Genomic DNA, 21566 nt, shown 5'->3' with positions numbered 1-21566 from the left:
TGGCAAGACACCTGGAAAGGTATGCTACTATATTTTCATGTACAAAGTGGTCAAGTGTACAAGATATTCTTTCTCAGGGAGAAAATACTCATTGATATAGCCTCACCATTATAGCACCATCATCTATGCACCACACGACAGCTCTTGAAAGACAGGGTTTTCTTTCTTCCTTATCCTTTCTCTTCCATTGCTTCTGCTATTCTTGTAATGTTTATTCCCTTCAAATTTTTGCATGTTTCCTAGGCTGTTCATTTGCAAAATTATTTTTTGTTACTGTTGATTGATCATCTTTTTTCCTCTTTCTCCCTTTTCTAGCATATCTGCTTTTTCTATATTTGCTTAAAGGTATCTACACTTTCCCATTGAGGTGGCACTTTGCTCCTGGTTCCTAAGCAATTTAATTAGCCAGGCGACTGAATATCAATGGCAAAGTGATTAGATTAGGCTTTATTTTTGCTTTCTTTGATCTGATCTCCTATTCTTCATCCTGCTCTCAATTTTCTAATCCTCTTACTTTCTTCCTCCATCTTGTCTTTCTAATTTGTGCTTCCTCCTTTCCTCCTCTGGCTGTATCATAACATTTCAAAGAGCTGTTTTACCCCTTCTGTTTATGTTTTGATTCTCTTCAGAAACTTCTATTTCAGCTAATTCACCTTTTCTTTTCCCTTTTTTCTCTCTGTATTTTTTATTTTGTAATAATCTTAACCACTCTCAGCCTGAATGTCAGGGTCCTTAGGATTGCCCAACTCTTCTCTCTCAAATCCCGTCTGATGTTTCCCATACAACTTTTCCCTAGAACCATCACCTCTCTTGTCCCCAAGTCTCCAAGCCCCCATGGACAAACTAAGGACAATCCTCCTTCTTCCCTTCCCTATGTCTTCAACTTTCTAGTTTCTTCTCTCCCTGTTTGGAGAGGCTGGTTGTTGGGAAAGAGAGGGGAAAGTATTGGAATCATGCATCCCATTCACCAAGGTTTTATTCCGATCCTTTAGTCCTGCAGAAGCTAGGGTTACCTTAGTAATGGCAGTCAATGGGAGAGAGGACAAGTGCTCACCTTCAGGCCCCTCTTCTTGGGATTTAGACACAAAGCAAAAGTAGACACAAAGCAAAATGAGCAGGGCAGAGCCCATGGGGTCATGGGCCTCACAGTCTTATTTCCCATTTTACAGAGGAGGGGACGGAGTCACAGAGAAGTTAAGTGACTTGCCCAAAGTCAGGATTAGAACTTAGGTTCTTAGGACTCCCAGGTCCATGCACTATACTCTAGGCTACACTGCTTCTCAAATTCTGATCCATGTGGGGAGAGGGGCTGTCACTGTGGCTGAAATTTCTCTCCCAGTATTTATTACAATAAGATTGAAAAGCATAATAATAATGTTGGTATTTGTTAAGCACTTACTATGTGCAGAGCACTGTTTTAAGCACTGGGGTAGATACAGGGTAATCAGGTTGCCCCATGTAAAGCTCACAGTCTTAATCCCCATTTTACAGATGAGGTAACTGAGGCACAGAGAAGTGAAGTGACTTGTCCACAGTCACACAGCTGACAAGTGTTAGAGCAGGGATTCGAACCCATGACCTCTGACTCCCAAGCCCGTGCTGCTTCCCACATGATCCCATCTCTCGAGGATCTTACAATCTACTATCGCTACCCAAAATTTCCAAGGCAATTCCTTTCATGTTTTGCAGATCGGTGAAAAGGAAGGTGGCAGGGCAGGGTGCAGAAACGAGAACACTCCAAGGCCATGCGTCAAGTTGGAGAGTGCTTGCCTCGGGTAAGTGAGCCCACTAACTGCCATTTATGCATTCAAATGCTTGTAGAGTGGCAGCACAGAGTTTCCAGAAGCTATGGCTTTATCCGATTCATCGTTAACTGCAGAGAGCTGGTTATTGCTGTGGTACCAGTGTCCCCCTCAAGGCACATGGGAGAGAAGACTCTCCTTCACCCCAAATGCAAACACAGTCGCTCACCAAAGGAGCTAATTAGCTCCCAGTGGCCCATGACATAGGTGCCCATTTGCAGGGAAGCTTCCTACCTGCCACTGAAACCCGTTGAAGGTGATAGCAGCCACCCAAGGGTGTGAGGATGGTAATTAATAATGTTGGTATTTGTTAAGCGCTTACTATGTGCAGAGCACTGTTCTAAGCACTGGGGTAGATACAGCGTAATCAGGTTGTCCCACATGAGGCTCACAGTCTCAATCACCATTTTACAAATGAGGGAACTGAGGCACAGAGAAGTGAAGTGACTTGCCCCCAGTCACACAGCTGACAAGTGGCAGAGCTGGGATTCAAACCCATGACCTCTGACTCCCAAGCCCGGGCTATCTCCATTCATTCGATAGCATTTATTGAGTGCTTATTATGTGCAGAGCACTGTACAAAGCGCTTGGAACGTACAATTTGGCAACAGATAGAGACAATCCCTGCCCATGGAGGGCTTACAGTCTTAGACTTTCCACTGAGCCACGCTCCTTCTCTAATAATAATGTTGGTATTTGTTAAGCACTTACTATGTGCAAAGCACTGTTCTAAACAATGGGGCGAATACAAGGTGATCAGGTTGTCCCACATGGGGCTCACAGTCTTCTTCCCCATTTTACAGATGAGGTAACAGGCACAGAGAAGTGACTTGCCCAAAGTCACACAGCTGACAAGTGGTGGAACTGGGATTTGAACCCATGATCTCTGACTCCCCAGCCCATGCTCTTCCCACTGAGCCACGCTGACAATTGTCCATAGGTAGCTGCCAGCGACCCTTCACATGCCCAGGCACTCACTCTCACTAGAGTGTGAGACCAGGCATAAGCGAGGAGGCCTCCTGCAGAAAAACTGAATTCTAGATGATGAGGGGATTGGAGAGCAGCAGCATGGAAAAAACATGGGCCTGGGAGTCAGAGGACTTGAGTTCTAATCCCAGCTCTGCCAATTATTTCCTGTGTGACCTTGAGCAATTCATTTAACTTCTCTATTCTTCAGCTTCCTCAACTGTAAACTGGGGATTCAACTGGGGATGTAACTGTAACCTGTTGAATCAAATTACCTAATGAACATGTACCTACCCCAGTGCTTAGAACAGTGTTTGACACATAGTAAACACTTAATATGTACCATAAAACTAACAAACTGATTTCCCCCCAGCCACCCAAGTCCCAAGAAGGCACTCAGGGATTTTGGCAGCCTGCTCTCTCTCTTCCTATGTAGGGGCAAGAAGTTAGCTCACTTCATTCATTCATTTAATTGTATTTATTGAGTGCTTATGTGTGCAGAGCACTGTACTAAGCACTTGGAAAGTACAGTTCAGCAACAAAGAGAGTCAATCCCTGCCCACAACTGGCTCACAGTCTAGAACGGGGGAGACAGACATTAAAACAACAGGATTGTTTTGAATGTTACAGGGAAGGGTTGGGGTTTTACTTTCAGGAACTGAAAGAATATCTCTGCAGTTTTCACTCACATAGTCCACAATATTTTAATGAGTTCCCTTCATGAGATTTTTTATCACAGTTTGACATAATGGCAGGCTGTGTGTATATCCAAGCCACACAATCTCATACATACCCTTCAGAAGAATTTAGAGAACACATTCATTGGTTTAAAGTGCTTTCAGCACACACGCACTTCATGGTTGAGAAATTTTGTACAGCTTTCTATATTAACTAGATGAACAAACTGAAATTAATATTCCCTCCCTTTGCCATACCCACTAAGGGTATGGCACCATTCCAAAGTCTATAATTTTGAAATACTCTTGACACTCACAGAGGTAAATGTTTTCCTGGGTAACATATTAGTCCCTTCTGTTGCTAAGTTGAGTCTGAATTGCTCATTGCATTTTAAATTCAGGCCTTTTTGGGAAATATTAATTTAATCATTCTTTCATCATCCTTTGCCACCTTCTATGCCCCTACAGCACAAGGTGCCATTTGGGTCCAGTTCCCCAAGTGTGGTCCCCTGTTTCAAAGACTTATGTTCACACAACAGGTTCTAATGGGGGAATTTTTAATGCAGCCTGAAATAGTGATATGAAGCAATAGGGGCAGTTTCCTAGATCACTTGATGCTGATATATTCATAATTTGTTTAACAAGTCCTTTTAAATGGGCCAGTTGCCAAAAACCCATGGTGAACCTCCATGAGAAAATAATGATCTAAAAAGTTTGATCAAATAAAAGAGAATTCCTGGTGTAATCCTCCTTGTAGTATGTTCAGGTCCCAAGACACCTCTTTTTAGTAATTGGTGGTTCACAAAGGGATTAAGGTAGCCAATAAAATAGAAAAATATCATCTTTTATCCTCACTGCTCAATGAAAAAAGCTAAAATTACTTTAGCCTTCACAGCATCAATACATTTATTGTTTACCACTAAAAATTACTTATGAGGCTAACTGTCTCTTTGTTCTCTGAATTTCTGTTAATCCAACATGTTCCCAAATAATAAATGCTTTTAGAAGAGGGCCCCAAGTATCCTGGGGTGGTTATTTCATTAATGTGTGCGCTCATACCTGCATTTCACGGGAAGGAAAGCAGAAAAAAGGATCGATCAAGAGAGGCTTTCCAGGTTTAGAGAGAAACTCTCCTGCTTCAGAATCCAATTATCACTCTTGATGTGACTGCATCCCTTTTAGGTCTATTGAGTGGTGATTGTGTCCAACCTTTTTATAGCTGTTAGATCGGACGTATCACAAGATTCACATGTGCCTTCTGGATCAGTCTCATCATTGCAACCTCCAGGCTGGGACCAACATTCAACTGCAAGAGAGGATCCCAGAAAGGTGTCTGGGAAACAGCCCACTTGTACCTGAGGAGCATTAGTAATTTTCATGGGTAAGAACAAATGTTTTAAAGGTATAGTGAACCAATATATCAAATAATGAATAACTGTGGAACGGTGGGAGAAAAGAAGCACAGAGCACAACTTGGTGGGTGGGAATCAGACAGTGGATTTTTCCCTGAGCAGTGACTAAGAAATGATAAATATCTCCAGTGGAAGGCCAAAAAGAATTGACACATATCTAGATTATTTTCCGAGATCCTCAGGCATGTACTCCATTCAGGCTTCACATTTCTTGGGTTTTTAGATGTAAGCAGATTTTTCTTTTTTGCTTAAAAGATAGATTTAATAATAATTATGGTATTTGTTAAGCACCTACTTTGTGCCACGCAATGTTCTAAGTGGTGGGTGGATAGAAGAAAATCGGGTTGGACACAGTCCCTGTCCCACATGGGTCTCACAGTCTCAACTCCCATTTTACAGATGAGGTAAGTGAGGCAAAGGGAAAAGTGACTTGCCTAAGGTCACATAGACAAATTGCAGAGCTGGCATTAGAGCCCATGACTTTCTAACTCCCAAGCCTGTGCTCTGTCCACCACGCCATGCTGCTTCTCATAAATGAAGTCATTATCTGGATAATCTATAGGTTTCACTTTTCTGGGCTTGATCGGGCCTAAAGGAAAATGTGTGCGTCATCAAAACTTCTTTTGTTAACCAATATCAGTAATCTCAGAGGTGTCAAAAGCCCAAAAGGAACTCATTACTGTAACTAAAAATTTTCATCTAATTGATTCCAAACCTGTTCTTTTTAATCTACTACTACTGTTTACTTGACCATAAATAAAAATTAAAGATAGCTAGCAAGATGAGATAGGACAATAAGATTTGAATGAGGTACTTTCCTCAAAGGGAATTAAGTATTAGAAATGGAGGAGGAAGCCTAATTACAGATTCAAAAACTGTAATACTCTAGAGAGCAGGGCATTTGATATAAGAACAACACAGGGAAGCTTTTGGAAATGATTCTGGGAAGTGTGGACTCTTTGAAATCCAATTTTTGCACATCTGCAAATTCACCCCAAACTGATAGTTCCCCTTACTTGCATAGAGACCTATCAGTCCACCATTTCCCCCTCTAAATATATCAAAACAGAAAACCTGGTAAGGATCCCTTGGCTACCCACATTAAAGCATTCCACATTTGGAGAATAGGTGGACTGGTAAATATAGAAATTTAGAAATAAAAATAAATATACACAACTTAAACCCCGGTGCAAGATTAAAGTCAGAACATTGAAGCCTCTGAGATGCTTCATCCATTGCCTATATACTCTTTCAGGTCTCTTCCCTCAAGATTAAACTTTCAGAACAAGAAATTTAAAAACAGTTAACGGACACTTTTTACAAAAGGTCTCTATGGGTGAAGGCTTAGATGTAATTGGGGAAGAAATGATGATAATGTCTACATTTTCAGTTCCTTCAGAACTATAAGAGTTTTTTCACATTGAAGAGTTTTTAATTAAATCCTCAGCTAATTTGGTGGTTTACTTGATCCACTTCCATGTATTTTTCAGGCTTCCAAATCGAGGCACTATTGGCATTATCTACTGGAGAAGCATAATGGGATTGGTAACCTTTTGCTTGGAGAGAGCCTAAATGTATCTTAGTGGAAATAACTGTAGCAGGCAGGGGGTAGAGTGAATATAGTTAGTGAATATAGTTACCTCACTTCACTGATCTCCAGGTACAGCCCAGCCCACACATATCACTTCACTAACACCAGCTTACTCACTGTGCCCCTATCCAGTCTATCTCATAGTTAATCCTTTCCCACATCCTCCCCCCTAACATGGAACTCCCACCCCTTCCATATATGCCAAACCATCACTCTCCCCACATCTCCTCCAAGTGTCTTTCCTGGATTAAGTCCTCTTTTCCCTGGCTCCATCTCCCTTCGGTGTCATTCATTCATTCATTCATTCATTCATTCAATAGTATTAATTGAGCACTTACTATGTGCAGAGCACTGTACTAAGTGGTTGGAATGTACAAATCGGCAACAGATAGAGACAGTCCCTGCCCATTGACAGGTTTACAGTCTAATTGTGGGGGGGCAGGGGGGAACAGACAGACAAAAACAGTGGCAATAAATAGAATCAAGGGGATGAACATCTCATTAAAACAATAGCAATAAATAGAATCAAGGTGATGTATATCTCATTAACAAAATAAATAGGGTAATGAAAATATATACAATTGAGTGGACGAGCACAGTGCTGAGGGGAGGGGAAGGGCGAAGGGGAGGAGCAGAGGGAAAGGGGGGAAAAGAAGGCTTAGCTGAGGGGAGGTGAAGGGGGGGTAGAGGGGGAGCAGAGGGAAAAGGGGAAGCTCAGTCTGGGAAGGCCTCTTGGAGAAGGTGAGCTCTAAGTAGGGTTTTGAAGAGGGGAAGATAATTAGTTTGGTGTCATATATGCACTCAGATCTGTGACGTTTGGGCATTTGCTATTCATCCCCCTCAACCTCATAGTACTTATGTACCTATCTTTAAATTGTCTACCATAAATTATTTGTATTAATGCCTGTTTTCCCTTCTTGATTGTTAGCTCTTTGTGGGCAGGGAATTTGCCAATTAACTCTGTTGTACTCTACCAAGTTCTTAATACCATGCTTTGCGTTCAATAAATGTCACTGATTGATAGTGAACAGATGAGAAGGCAGAGAGAAATCAGCTTGCTCCTCCTCAGTGGGATCATGTGAGGAAGTAGAAGGGGAAGGAGGTGGATAGGCTTAGGAGTAGTGGCAAGTGAGGTGGCCCAGCAACAGCTAGGGTAAAGAGTCAAGTCTCTTAACTATGGGGGGGGGGGCGAAATATTTCCAAGAGTCTAGAGGTTGTCCACCGGCTATCTGTATGCATGGTTGTCCTTCACTCCCAGTTAGTTTGGATAATCAATGCTCTCCTGTAAATTACAAAAGTGCCTAATGCCTCCAGATTGATGCACAAGGAGAGGCTGGTTCAATACTGTGCAACGATATAGCATCATTCATCTTCAGGCAGGCCCTCAGAAACTTTCTAATAAACAAGACTTATGCTCTCTATTTCGCTGCTGAAGGATCACAAGATTGGGTCTGGAAAGAAGCTAGAATGATCATGTTGTTCAGCCCCATGCTTTCAGGCAGAAGTGCACTCGAATCTTTGCAGGAAGAGAGCAGCCCACTTTTCAAAACCTCCAGAGAAGGAAATCTGACACCTCTCATGGTAAGGAATTCCAGTGAGAGTCACAGCTATTTCATTGAGAAAAGTTGCCACTAATGCCTCACCTAAACTTCTTCTGCTGTAATTTATACTCAATGCCCTCTTCTCCTGTGCTCAGTGAAAACAGAACGTATGTTTATGATCACTCATACAGGTCTGTTTACTTAAATCCTCTCTCCACTTTTCCTTGTCTAAATAAAACTAATTCTTTTAACCTTACTTTATAAATGCTATTTTCCAAGCCTTTGAATTATTTGTTTTGCTCTCCAGTGGCCTCTTCGAAAAATCTCTGACAATAATAAACTGAACACCTGACCATTACAAAGTACAGATGAAGGAATGACCTCATGGATCCTAAATCTAAATGCCACAGAAGGTAGGAGAGACATGACTTTTTCCAATATTTTTTATGTTTTCTCTCTATAATTCTATTGTGCATTTGTTTGATCTGTCAATACCTTAACCACAATTTGTCATAAACTGACCTCATCTTCCCTTCCAATTCTTTTCTTTCACTGCTGACAACACTACCATCCTTATTCCTAAATATTTTGACTCCTTGACATTCAGTCTCTCTAAATCCTGCTGGTTCTTCCTCTAAGATGTTTCTAGGTCGGGTTCTCTGTCTCCACTCTAGTGAGCATCACTCTTTTTCAAGCTATGACTTCCCATTTGGATTCTTGCAGCAACCTCTTGACTGGTCTCTGTGCCTCAAGCTTCTCCCCACCTCATCTCTTCAATTACATTCAATTGCATGTGTCACTTGGAACACATCACTTCAAAAACCCTAATGGTGACCTTTTTTTGCTTCTTTAAAACGACAACCTCCGAACCATTGGATTGGAACCACTGGTCCACCAGGTAGCTTCCTTTTTTTCCTACCTGTTTTCTCCTCTCCATTCCACTCCTGTCACTCTCTTTGCTCCTCCAAAACTAACCTTCAAACTGCACCTTACTCATGACTTGTATCTTTCCCTTTATCTTCAAATCCTTCATATTCCAATCTATCCCACCTCCAAATCCCTCTGAAAAGACAACTTCTAAAAAGCATTCCCGAATGAACATCTTACTCATCTTTCCACTGGTAGTGGATTTTGTGAATAGTTCCCATATGCTGTGAGACAAATATGGGGGAAGAGAACTGAGTTTGGTTTGTCAGGGAAAACAATTTGAAATTTCAATATCAATTCACTCCCTACAATAGTTGTAAAAAGTAAGCTGTAAAATAAAATGGTGAGATGAAAAGATAGTTGTCAATAATACTATTAAGAACTTTCATGCCGAGCATTGGACTAAGTGTTGAAGAGAAGTCAGTGATAAGCCTATATATTAAATAAATGCTGCTTCTGCAGGATCTTCCAAAGTACTTAGTATAGTTCTTGGCACAAAGTGCTCAGTAAATACCATTGCTGATGATGATGATCTTGTTATTGGTGATCCTGCCTTGTCATTTGGTGAAGGATATATTTTATAGATGACACTGGTGAAGCTGCTAGAAAAGTCAATATGCCTATTTGGGTAGGGCCATAACCTTAAAAAAAATGGACTCTACCAGAGTTTTATTGATCCTCTACTTTGTAGCACAATGTTGACTTCTGTATCTCTCAAAGGCACACCAGCTTTCTTGATTTGATTTTTGTGCTACTTTTCCAATAGTTCACTATTGGCTAGTGGGCTGCCGAAGCACATCATTGTGTGGAGAGTGATTTATTACACATTCTTCTGTAAAGCATAACAGGCAAAAGCACAAATTGCTATTGATGGCCTTATTTTACAAATCTGTCCCCACCTCTAACCACTATTGTTTGCTACAGAAATTTCAGAATAAATTGTTCCTGAGGGTTACAGCTCTGATGCCTCTTGCCTCACTATACTGATACAGACAATCCATTGCCTTTCCAGGGGATATTTTAAAGAAACCAATCCAAATAACAATAATTATGGTATGTGTTAAGCCCTTACTATGTTCCATGCACTGTATTAAGCACTGAGGTGGATATAAGCAAATTGGGTTGGACACAGTCCCTGTCCCACTTGGGGCTCAAGGTCTCAATCCCCATTTTCCAGATAAGGATCAGCTTTTTCTGCCCCACGCACCAGAGATCAATCAAGCATATTTATTAAGGACTTACTATGCACAGAGCATGTTATTAAGTAGTACTGTACTAAGCGCTTGGAAGAGTACAACACAGTTGGTAGACATGTTCCCTGCCCACAATGAGCTTACAGTCTAGATGAATGTACATCACCTTAATTCTGTTTATTTGCTATTGTTTTAATGAGATGTTCATCCCCTAGATTCTATTTAATGCTATTGTTCTTGTCTGTCCGTCTCCCCCGATTAGACTGTAAGCCCGTCAAAGGGCAGGGACTGTCTCTGTTACCGATTTGTACATTAATAATGTTGGTATTTGTTTGTCTTAATCCCCATTTTAAAGATGAGGTAACTGAGGCACAGAGAAGTTAAGTGACTTGCCCACAGTCACACAGCTAAGTGGCAGAGCCGGGATTCGAACCCTTGACTTCTGACTCCAAAGCCCGTGCTCTTTCCACTGAGCCATGCAAGTGCTTAGTACAGTGCTCTGCACATAGTAAGCGCTCAATAAATACTATGGAATGAATGAATGAATGAATGTACAGCCATGTACTTACAGCCCCTGGCACATTCCAAGAGCTCTTCTCTAATGCTGCCATTTTCCCCAAACTTGTCAACACTTTCTTGGTCTGCTGAATGGGGGAATGTGTTTTAAATATTGCATTGCATCTTATTTTGCTGTTGCCCCATTATGCTCATAATTTCCCACCACATTGGTTCAGCCTACTAAAAAGATTACATTTAGATGCCTGGACTTCCTCTTTGTATTGATGAATTTAATGGAAGTAATTTAAAGGAAGGGGAAGTGTTTCTTGAAACCTATTATACAAGTTTGGAATAATGAGAAAATGTTACTCATAACTTACAAAGGAGTTCAAGGAAAATGGTGCAGAGGGATTAACCATAAAAGAAAGCTATAGGTAATTATAGAATAAGATATGTAAGCTCTTTGTAGGCAGGGAGTGTGTCTGTTTATTGTTATATTGTACTCTCCCAAGTGCTTAGTACAGTGCTTTGCACACAGTACGTGCTCGATAAATACAATTGAATATGAATAGGTACTTAGCTGTCTTTCCAGGTTTAAAGACAAGGTGGCTAGTATGGGAGAGTAGAAAATGCGCCTCCGAGTCAGAAGATCATAGGTTCTAATCCCAGCTCTGCTACTTGTCTGCTCTGTGGCCTTGGGCAGGTCACTTCACTTCTCTGTGCCTCAGTTACCTCTTCTGTAAAATGGGGATTATGACTGTGAGTCCTATGCAGGACAGGTGTTATGTCCAACTGATTTGATTCTATGTGCAAAAACTAATCATTATGGTATTTGCTAAGTGCTTACTATGTTTCAGGCACTGTACTAACCACTGGGCTGGATACAAGCAAATCGGACACAGTCCCTGTCCCACATAGGGCTCACAGTCTCAATCCCCATTTTACAGGTAATAATAATATTATGGAATGTGTTAAGCACTTCCTGTGTGCTGAGCACTGTTCTAAGCCCTGGGGTAGATACAAGGTAATCAAGTTGTCCCACGTGAGGCTCACAGTTTAATTCCCATTTTACAGATAACTGAGTCACCGAGAAGTGAAGTTACTTGCCCAAGATCACAAAGCAGACAAATGGCAGAGCTAGGGATGGAACCCATGACCTTCTGACTCCCAGGCCAGTGCTCTATCCACTACACCATGCTGCTTCTCCAATGACCATCGATCCCTCCCACAAAAGGTGCTTGTAAAATATGTTAGTTGCTGCACTGTCCCATTTACTACCTGTAATTCTTGGCTCCACATAGTCAATGCTGTCTCATGGTGTCACAGTCTTCTTGAAGCCTCTGCTCAAAAAGAGTCATCCCATTTCCAATTGCCACACACAGACCAGCCTGCCCCTGGTGACTCCAACCAATCCACAGCAATGTCACATTATTCACTACCTCCTTAAAACACTTCGTGATTCCTCTTGCTTAAGGTTCACTTCTACTCATCAGAAAGCAGCCAGGTAGCTTTTCTGGTGTTGTCCATTTCCCCTTCTCAATCTATCTCTATATATTGTTCCTACAGAGGTTGAAGGGGCATATTTAATTCAGGAAAATCAAATCCATGCATCGCAACTACTATGTTGTATGATAACCCTACTTAAAAATCACCTCCTCCAAGAGGCGTTCCCAGACTGAGCTCCTCTTCCCCCTCTACTCCCTCTGCCATCCCCCCTTTACCTCTCCGCAGCTAAAGCCTCATTTTCCCCTTTTCCCTCTGCTCCTCCACCTCTCCCTTCCCATCCCCACAGCACTGTACTCGTCCACTCAACTGTATATATTTTCGTTACCCTATTTATTTTGTTAATGAATTGTACATCGCCTTGATTCTATTTAGTTGCCATTGTTTTTACGAGATGTTCTTCCCCTTGACGCTGTTTATTGCCATTGTTCTTGTCTGTCCGTCTCCCCCGAATAGACTGTAAGCCCGTCAAACGGCAGGGACTGTCTCTATCTGTTGCCGACTTGTTCATCCCAAGCGCTTAGTACAGTGCTCTGCACATAGTAAGCGCTCAATAAATACTATTGAATGAATGAATGAATGAATTTATGCCTTTGCCAAGCAGGGTTTGCTTGAGGGCACTCACATCTCACCAAGAGAAGAAAGTGTGGTAGCCAAGCAGTTCTGCAAATGGCTGAATTTGATACGTCGTATTTGGGGCTGTGTCTAATGAACCCTGCCAACAATGTAATATAATAATTTACTGCCAATTTTTCTGAAAGCATATTTACTGAAATGTGGCTTGCCAAAAAGATCAGGCTGAAGCAGGAGGAATATGTGATTTCCCAAGTAGCCCTAAAAGATAAATCAGACACCCTTTCTGTCCACTGTAGGCAGCCCCCACCCTCTCTCTATTATCACTTCTCAGACAAATTAGATCACATGCCACAATTTGTAGAGGAAAAAAATCAAACTCAATTTTGCAGGACAATCAAGTGCGTTTTGGGCCTGTCATGTCCCCTGACATATTGATCTTTTGGAAGATTGAAAAGATGGGAAGGCCCTGGATTTTTTTTTAAGGCAAGTAATGTGTAAATGGAGGAAAACACAACAGCTTTACATCCTTACTGAGATAAAAGAGCTTGAAAGGGCTAAAGTTATAAAACTGTGCAACAATATAAAAGCCACTCTTTAAGAGGTCACATTTGCTTTTTCCCTTAGACTTACAGCTACAGAAGACAAATGATCTCCTAATCCAGGTTCATTTAAAGTGCAGCTGATCATTTCACCAGCTAAAAGGAATTTTTTGCTTGTAAAGAAAAAAAATCCCTTTTCTTGGCCCTTTGTAGAATTTATGTCAGATCTATAATGCAATAAGCTCAACACTCCATCAAACATTTTCTATTTAACCTGAAAGGGGCCTAAGCCAAATCACTTATATGTGTATGACTGTGATTTGCAAAGTGAAGTGACTGCCAACACAATGGAAAGTGTAAAGGAAAGATTGCACAGTTATTCACTTCTCCGGATTAAGTATTAAGAAATGGAACCACTCCATCACAGAGTAGTGATGAAACTGAAACGCTAGACAATACCAAAGAATGAGGTGAGCCAAATTCTCAGAGGAAGGAACTGAGCAGGTTGAAGGAAAAGTAAATGGCTTCTGGCTAGCTGAATGTCTCATCTGATGATGGTATGATGACTTTCCTCTTAATTTTTGCCTTCTAAAAAACTACTATGAGGTAGGGATTGTCAATCTTAATTGACTGATGGAGCAACTGAGTCCCAAAGGGATCAGGAAATTCCACAAAAGTTGATTAGTTATACCTATTTCAAACTGTAATTTTCTTATGTTATGAAAATTCAATGACATGGAACTTGGAAACTAAATTGGAGCAAGACAAAAGTGCAACTTACCTTTATCGGCATCTACTGGAGGCCTAAAACTTTGTCCAGTTCACCTGTGACCTCCAACCAGGTCCAATGTCATTTGCGTCATTTGGTTTCCCTAAATAGCAACTGGTTGCAGCACCTCTGAGGCTACTGCAAAAAATGAAACCTCATAGGCAGCCAAGAGAATGGTTTAGCAGGTGCTACGGATCAAAATTACGACACTGGTCTTGCAGAAATCAGAGAAAGCTTAACATTACACTGTTCCAAAGCAACTGCTTGTGGTGATGAAAGTTATTACTAATTGCACATTTCTTTATTCTGTATTCTAAGTTAAAATGATTTGAGGAATAAAAAATGCTGAAATGGGAATTACTTCTCTTCATCAATCAGCTTGACTGAAGTAATGATTTTCAGAGAATTAAAATTTGCTGAAAGCCCTAAGTATTTTATCACCAGGCTAAGAAGAATGCAGTTACTGTCACTGCTCATGAATCTGTCAGCTGGCTAATTTCCTTTCTCTTTTAGAATAAGTAAACAGCACCTTTCTCTTAAAAGCACACTATTTACCAAGTGTCACCAAAGACAGAAATCATAAAGTGAGACATTCTGGAATGAGCTGAGGGCCAAGGGCAACAATAAAGGATTTGAAGGAGAAGGCTTAGGGGAAATGTTTCATCTGGAAGAAATTTAATTTACAAGGCAGAAGAATCTGAATAGAAAGGGTTTATAGTGAGAGAGTTGAAATGAAGCAATAATTAACTTTAAAAATATATGTATATTTCAAGCAAGAGCACAAGGTAAAGTAAATGTAGAGGTAGAAAGTAAAACCACTCAAGACATCATATGCTGAACCTCATACACAACAGTATGCATTTTTATATTATGAAACTAGTTCACTGGGGGAAATACACATTTCACATATAAAATAACACAAAATACTGCTCTTCTTGGTGATAAACTACACTATGTGGGTGTTATTTCAGCCAAAAACAACAACATACTAAACAGCCCAACAAGATTTCTCTCTCTTGTTTGCAATCACAAATTGGATTACTTAATGATGGATTGCAGGTGTTCAGGTTTTTTTCACTTTTTTTTTTTTTAAAAAAACAGGGTATGTTGTGGGTAATTTGTCCTCACAGCCAGTACAAATATGTTGTTTTACAAGCACACCATATCCAATATCCAGTAAAAACATCGCTCTAAAAAAAAGGAATTCAAAATAGTCTCTAGAATTCCATGTCTGTACAAAATAGCAGCCAAATTGCAAACCTTTCCCAAGAGGCAGGGCGAATTATTATCAAAATGAAACTACCAATTTCAAGTTCACAACAAATGAAAGTAACACTTCAGAGGTGGTTGGTAAATGTATGGAATTTGTTCCAACGGGAAGTTGTCTAGGAAGAAAACACTAATAAGCTTAAATTGATGGGGCCATAATGGGCAACTAGGCAAATGGCAGGGATGTTGGATGGTGCATCCTTAAACATTAGGATGCATGTCAGGGAGGTAACTATCACATGACCTCCAGTTATCCTGATTCTACTGTCAGGACCTAAGGCCGGCTAGCACAATGGCCTGACCCAATCATGACATGGCTTAAGTAAAAGTCACCTCGTGTGAGAAAAATGTGAAAATCTTTCCTTTCCGATATTGTAAAATATGTGACATGCAGGAGAAAAAAGAATGCTGGTTTTTCCAGTGTTTTGAATGGCTCCTTTTTAAAATTGTTTCATCAGTTCCTAGGCAGAGATGTCTCTGGGTTGGCAGGAGGTGGGTGCTGAGAGCCCTCCTGGTAGAATTCCTCCTGGTGCTCCACAAATCCCTGCACAAAACCTGGGCAGGAATACTCCAATCAATTCTAGCAATGCAGAAACTGAGCTTCGGTAGTTTTGAAAAAGGGAATAATCTTTTTGTAAAGCCATCTCACCAACAATTCCTTGGGGAATTTGTCAAACATGAGGCTCACTATCCATAAAGTTAGATTATTTTCATGGTACCAAAAGAACACACATTTTCTATGTAACTTGTTCAGAATGATGGAATGGAATAGGATATTAAACAAGATGAAATATCATCAGCTTTGTTCCTTCTCATTGAGGAACATAACTTCCCTGGGCACAAAGAGTAATAATAATGACACTTAAGTGTCTCAGCCTCTCAGAGTCGCACCTGGAGAATTTCCAGTACTCTACCAGTCTCAACTATGGGAGGGAGACACAAGCTGAGGCCTATACCTTCCATTCCTAGCTTGGGCAGTGGCTAGCGAGTGGAAGGAAATCTGCTACAACTCAAAACTCCTCTATGCTGGGCAGCAGCGTCATAGGAGAGAGTCAAGAGCAGAGATTCAGGTTTACTGCATGGAAGAAGGCAATGGTAAACCACTTCTTTATTTTTATGAAGAAAACTCTATGGATCCACTACCAGAATGATTGCAGATGGAGGTGAGGCGTTCTGAGAAAGATGTGTCCATGGCCTCGCTATGAGTCAGAGACTACTCGACGGCATAAGACAAGACAAAGGCAGGGATGAATTTTGAGTACAGTTTCAGTAATTAGAAACTAGCTTTGCTTTTATTGAATAAGTCAAACATGAATGGGGAATAAATACGGCAAGCTTGAGTCAAATGATCGTACTGCTTCTAGATGTGGGAAAGAAATTGTCAGGTCTACACTGATACTTTAAATAACTGAGTTTGGCTTCTGGGGACTGAAGAAGCAATTTTTATAGAAGGAGCCCATTCAGCCATGAAAGGGGCTGAAATTCTGTCTGGAGTAATAGGATGTTTATCCCCTATCTCCCTTGAACAAGTTAGTCATAGCACATGACCCAAAATCTAAACAATCTTCCCATTCACTTTCATCTCCTTCTCTTCCTTCTACTCAGGTGCCTCAGTGGCATCTATGTGGCCACCAGGAGTTCCACACAGTCACACAAATTTCTCCCTGGAAGAGGGAATGTTGAGAAACTCATAAAAGCCTGACATCTCACAGGCTTCTATGACACCTGCAACTAGAAGCCCCTTGCTTGCATAGAGGTGAATCAGTTCCGTTATAGAACTGCTTCAGTGCTCAACACTCTACCCTACTTCTCATGATCTGTTTCCTTCTATCAGTGTGATTTGTACTAACCTATTTTATGAATCAGGATAAAATTGCTAAACCTCCAAGGTCCCATTTTAAGAAATGCATTATGTCTTTTTGCTCAAAGGGAAAGGGACATAAAAATTCATTTATGTGACCCAAGCCTTCTCTCCCTTTAGCTTAGCACAAGCTCTAAGGGTTCAGAGATTGCCATGCCCCTGTGGCTACCAGATAGATTAACAGAATTAAATAAATTTTTAAAAGCTACCATCACAGCCTACAGCTTTCCAGAATACATGTGTGAAAATTATATGAACAACTATTTGGAAGCTGACATTACACAGACATTCGTTCAGAATGAGCCAAACCCAAGAAAACTCATCACATCTTGAATGTCAACAGGCTTGGGCATTGAAGCAGTATGGTATAGTGAATACAGCTAGTGTCTGGGAGTTAGAAAGTCATGAGTTCTAATCTCAGCTATGCCACGTTTCTGCTGTGTGACCTTGGTCAAGTCACCTCACTTCTCTCTGCCTCAGTTACCTCATCTGTAAAATGGGGATTGAAACTGTGAGCCCTAAGTGGGACAGAGTTTGTGTCCAACCTCAAATGCTTATATCCACCCCAATGCCTGCCTGGCACATATTAAGCACTTAACAAATAATATAATTATTATTAGAAGAAGAATTTCTAGAGCTGAATTGAAAAGCTATGCTTTTCATTTCCTCCTAGCAGGAGCATTTCAGATTATCTTAATTACCAAGAGGATGTAAAGGAACCAGGCCTTTTCAACTTTATGCTCTGAAATCAGCCCTAGGAATAGCACGTATAAGTTTAAGTGAGATCCATTTAGGATGAACAGTCCACCCATTGAATGATAGGTCTTTGAGGAGAGGACTAGGTTTTTAGTCTTTCTTACAACTCCCTTGGTCTAGTACAAGGCTCTGTGCCTAATAAGAGCTCAAAAAAATCCTGTTACTTAATTACAGCCTGTTTTATAAATTCATATGCAAAAGGAGATCATGTGTACTTCCTGGAGCTTCTGGCTGACTGTCAAGAGTATCCTTAATCAAAATATTGCAGAGGTCCTAAATAGAAAGTCGGAGTAGATAGGATTTTTATTTCAGTGATGGAGAGATGCAACCTTTGAGCTAAATGCAGATAGAACAAGATACTCAGTTTAGTTAAAGCTTCTCTCTTTGCCTATTCATTCAAAGTCTACTCTCTAGAAAGCAAATGTAAAAGAGTGAGCCTCAATCTCAACCCCATCTTGGAGGAAAGCACTTTAATAATTTCAGACAATTATCCTCACATTTCATTTATGCTATCCGGCCTTGATTACTGTATCAGCATCCTTGCTGACCTCCCAGCCTCCTGTTTCTCTCCATTCTAGTCCATGCTTCACTCTTCTGCAAGGTTCATTTTTCTACAGGAAACGGTCAGGACGTATTTCCCCGCTACTCAAAAAACTCCAGTGGTTGTCTATTCACTTCCACATCAAACAAAAACTTCTCATCATTTGTTATAAAGCATTCAATCACCTTGCCCCATCTAACTTCACCTTACTATTCTCTTGCTACAAACCAGCCCACACACTTCACTCCTCTAACCTTCTCACTGTACCTCAATCTCATCTATCTTGCTGCCAACCCCTCACCCTCATCCTGTGTCTGGCCTGGAACACCCTCCCTCCTCAAATCAAGACAGATGATTACTTTTCTCCCTTCAAAGCCTTACTGAATGCACAGCTCCTCCAAGAAGCCTTCCCTAAGACCTCCTTTCCTCTTCTCCCATTCCCATCTGCGTCACCCTGACTTGCTCCTTTTTGTCAACAGCCCACCCAGTGCCACAGCACTTCTGTATATACCTTCAATGTATTTATATTAATAGCTGTCTCCCCCTCTAGACTGTAAGCTCATTGTGTGCAGGGAATGTATTGTACTCTCTGAAACGTTTAGTACAGTTCTCTGCACAGAGTAAATACTCAATAAATACAAATGAATGAATGAATAAATAAGAGGGTTTGAGGGCTTGGTTAAATTACTTATTTTGGAGATGTAGTTAAAGGAAAAAGAGAAAAGGAATATATGCTCAAGGAACCTACAGTCTAGAAGATAGGAAACAAATATGTCTCTGATTCTGTTGTAATGGGCTACACACAGATCTCTTTACTGACAAATGGTCCACAGTACTCTCACCATGAAGAACAATCCTGGAGAAAAGTCAGGTCTAGACAGCTCTGTGATTTTCATATTTACCTCCAAATCATGTCCACACACATGTAGAAGTTAAACTATTACCTGTTTGAGACAATAGCGGCGTGTAAGGGACTTTCGGTTCTATTGCACTCATTGGCGGAGGTAGCAAGGGGTTGGCAAAACTGCGCAGAGGATGAGTGGGTCGAACGCAGGCTGTGGGGATCGTCCGACTGGGAGCATCCTCACTAGTGGAGTGTTCTGGCTGAGTCTGTGGTAACATTGATGGCTGTGGAGTGGCTGGTCCTTCACTCATTGCTGCAGTGGAGGGAAAAGAGAATCAGGCTTATAGGAGATGCTTGTTTTTCATCCTGGCTAATGGCAATGCCTTCTCCCCCGAAACAAGCCATCCGTTCCTTTCTCCACAGTCCCTGCCATCAGTGATGTGTGTCTGGATATATGATGAGAATGATTACATGTCAAAAGGATGCCTTGGAAAAAGAAGAAAATCCCACAAAGCAGGACTTCCCCTTCAAAATGCAACCATAGAAAAGTCTATTTTGCCTCTCACTCTATATCACCTGCATGGTAGTTCACTATAGTCATAGGAGACAGAGGCAGAAAAAAAATGTATTTTTCCTCATAAAAGTCAGAGATGCAGTCAAATTCAATGTGCCATATCAGCAGATGGGTACGTTATTACCCAGCAACCAATATGCCAATTCTTCTGTGATTTAAACATATTATGTCAGCTCTCAATCCAAAGTGGCTAGGTTTTCAGAAGCATTTGTAAAAAAATGATACAAATAACAACTGCTATCATTATCTCCTAGATCAAAATAGAAGTATATCCAACTAAAAGTTACATGAAATTTGACTCTATTGGAACAAGTTTCTGGTGGATGTAGAATTCCAATCTTTCCTCTTCAGTAGCAAAAGTTGTAATTTTCAGCAAGATTATTATAGTTGAGGAGTTTTAGTGCAATCATTTATAACTGTCCACAGGAAGCACTGAACACTTGAGTGGCACAACTAAGGAACCAGACTGAAAGTATGGTGGAATCAGTCTCCAAATAAAGCCTCACATCATCAAAAGCATGTCTTCATTCACATGCAAAGTCAATGGCCATAATTTAAATTGTCCACTTGAATAGCTACATGACTATGAATCACTATGAAGAAACATTAGTGCTTCAAGTGGTCTGTTCAGGAAAAAAACACCCTTCCATTTCTATGTGTCATAGCGAAAGAGTATTGCCTAAGGTAAGGAAAGATGAGAATTTTTCACTTTATTGAGTCAAAGTCAACACAATAATAGTAATGTTGGCATTTGTTAAGCACTTACTATGTGCAGAACACTCTTCTAAGCACTGGGGTAGATACATGGTAATCAGGTTGTCCCACGTGAGGCTCACAGTTAATCCCCATTTTACAGAGGAGGTAACTGAGGCACAGAGAAGTTAGCCAATGAACTTCTTTTTGAGAACCCCTCCCTATTCACCTCCCCACCCGAGGTCAGGCAAGGGCAAACAAGAGGGGGATGGTTGCAAAATACAGCAAGAACAGATCAGAAAGGAAAACTGAAAGCAGCCAATATCTAAATGGGGCCATTACCGCCTCCCCCCCCCCAAAAATGGATGAAGGTTCCTTTTTTCCAATGATTAGAAGGATTTGAGCTTAATTGAATCATGGTTGTTTGGCAGCCACTAAAGATATAATGAGACACTCTCCTTAAATACAGAATTCTAGTTTAGGTCTTTGCAGGGTGATTTAAAGCCTCCACATGTGATGGTCTGGAATGGATAGTACATTAGGAGGATTTTATCTGTTGCCAAATTGTACATTCCAAGTGCTTAGTACAGTGCTCTGCACATAGTAAGCACTCAATAAATACTATTGAATGAATTTTAGGTGGAGTTGTTCCACACCACCCTTTCTAGTTATTCATCTGTAGATTTCCCCATAGTGAACCCTCCCTCACAGGTTGATCTTCACCCATATTTATTTAATCATGAAGGTCTGGCTGGAAAGATAGGGATTGTTGAATCCTAAATCAAGCAACACCTAAACCAACAAAAACAAATGGAATTTATCCTGTTTCAAAAAATTGCCCGGGAAGGAGATTTCAAAGCTTCCTACATGAAACCATTTTAGCTTTCACTAATCCTTGGTCTTACCTAAATTTATCTTGCTGTAATTATTATGAGAAACTAATTCCTCAGTCATCTCTTAGTTGTCCCTCAAGACTAGATAACTCATTCTCCCTTAACATATCCTTGCTTGTTCTATTTTTCCCCTTTTGTCAT

The 21566-nt window shown here is 40.8% G+C and overlaps 1 protein-coding gene and 1 non-coding gene across 2 annotated transcripts in view; one reads left to right on the top strand and one right to left on the bottom strand.

Annotated features, from left to right (window-relative positions):
• DCC (DCC netrin 1 receptor) overlaps nucleotides 1-21566 on the bottom strand; it is a 644354-nt gene that overhangs the window by 19966 nt on the left and 602822 nt on the right. Inside the window, 1 exon segment of the mRNA XM_039911321.1 lies at nucleotides 19366-19578. Within this exon segment, the coding sequence (XP_039767255.1) occupies nucleotides 19366-19578 (213 nt within the window).
• Nucleotides 16137-16274, top strand: LOC114810485. The gene has a single exon (XR_003758184.1). It is a non-coding gene; the product is annotated as a small nucleolar RNA SNORA7 (small nucleolar RNA).

The sequence above is a fragment of the Ornithorhynchus anatinus genome, chromosome 3 (genome assembly GCF_004115215.2).
Source record: "Ornithorhynchus anatinus isolate Pmale09 chromosome 3, mOrnAna1.pri.v4, whole genome shotgun sequence".
NCBI classification, from domain to species: Eukaryota; Metazoa; Chordata; class Mammalia; order Monotremata; family Ornithorhynchidae; genus Ornithorhynchus; species Ornithorhynchus anatinus.
This window is presented reverse-complemented; position numbering and strand designations above follow the sequence as displayed.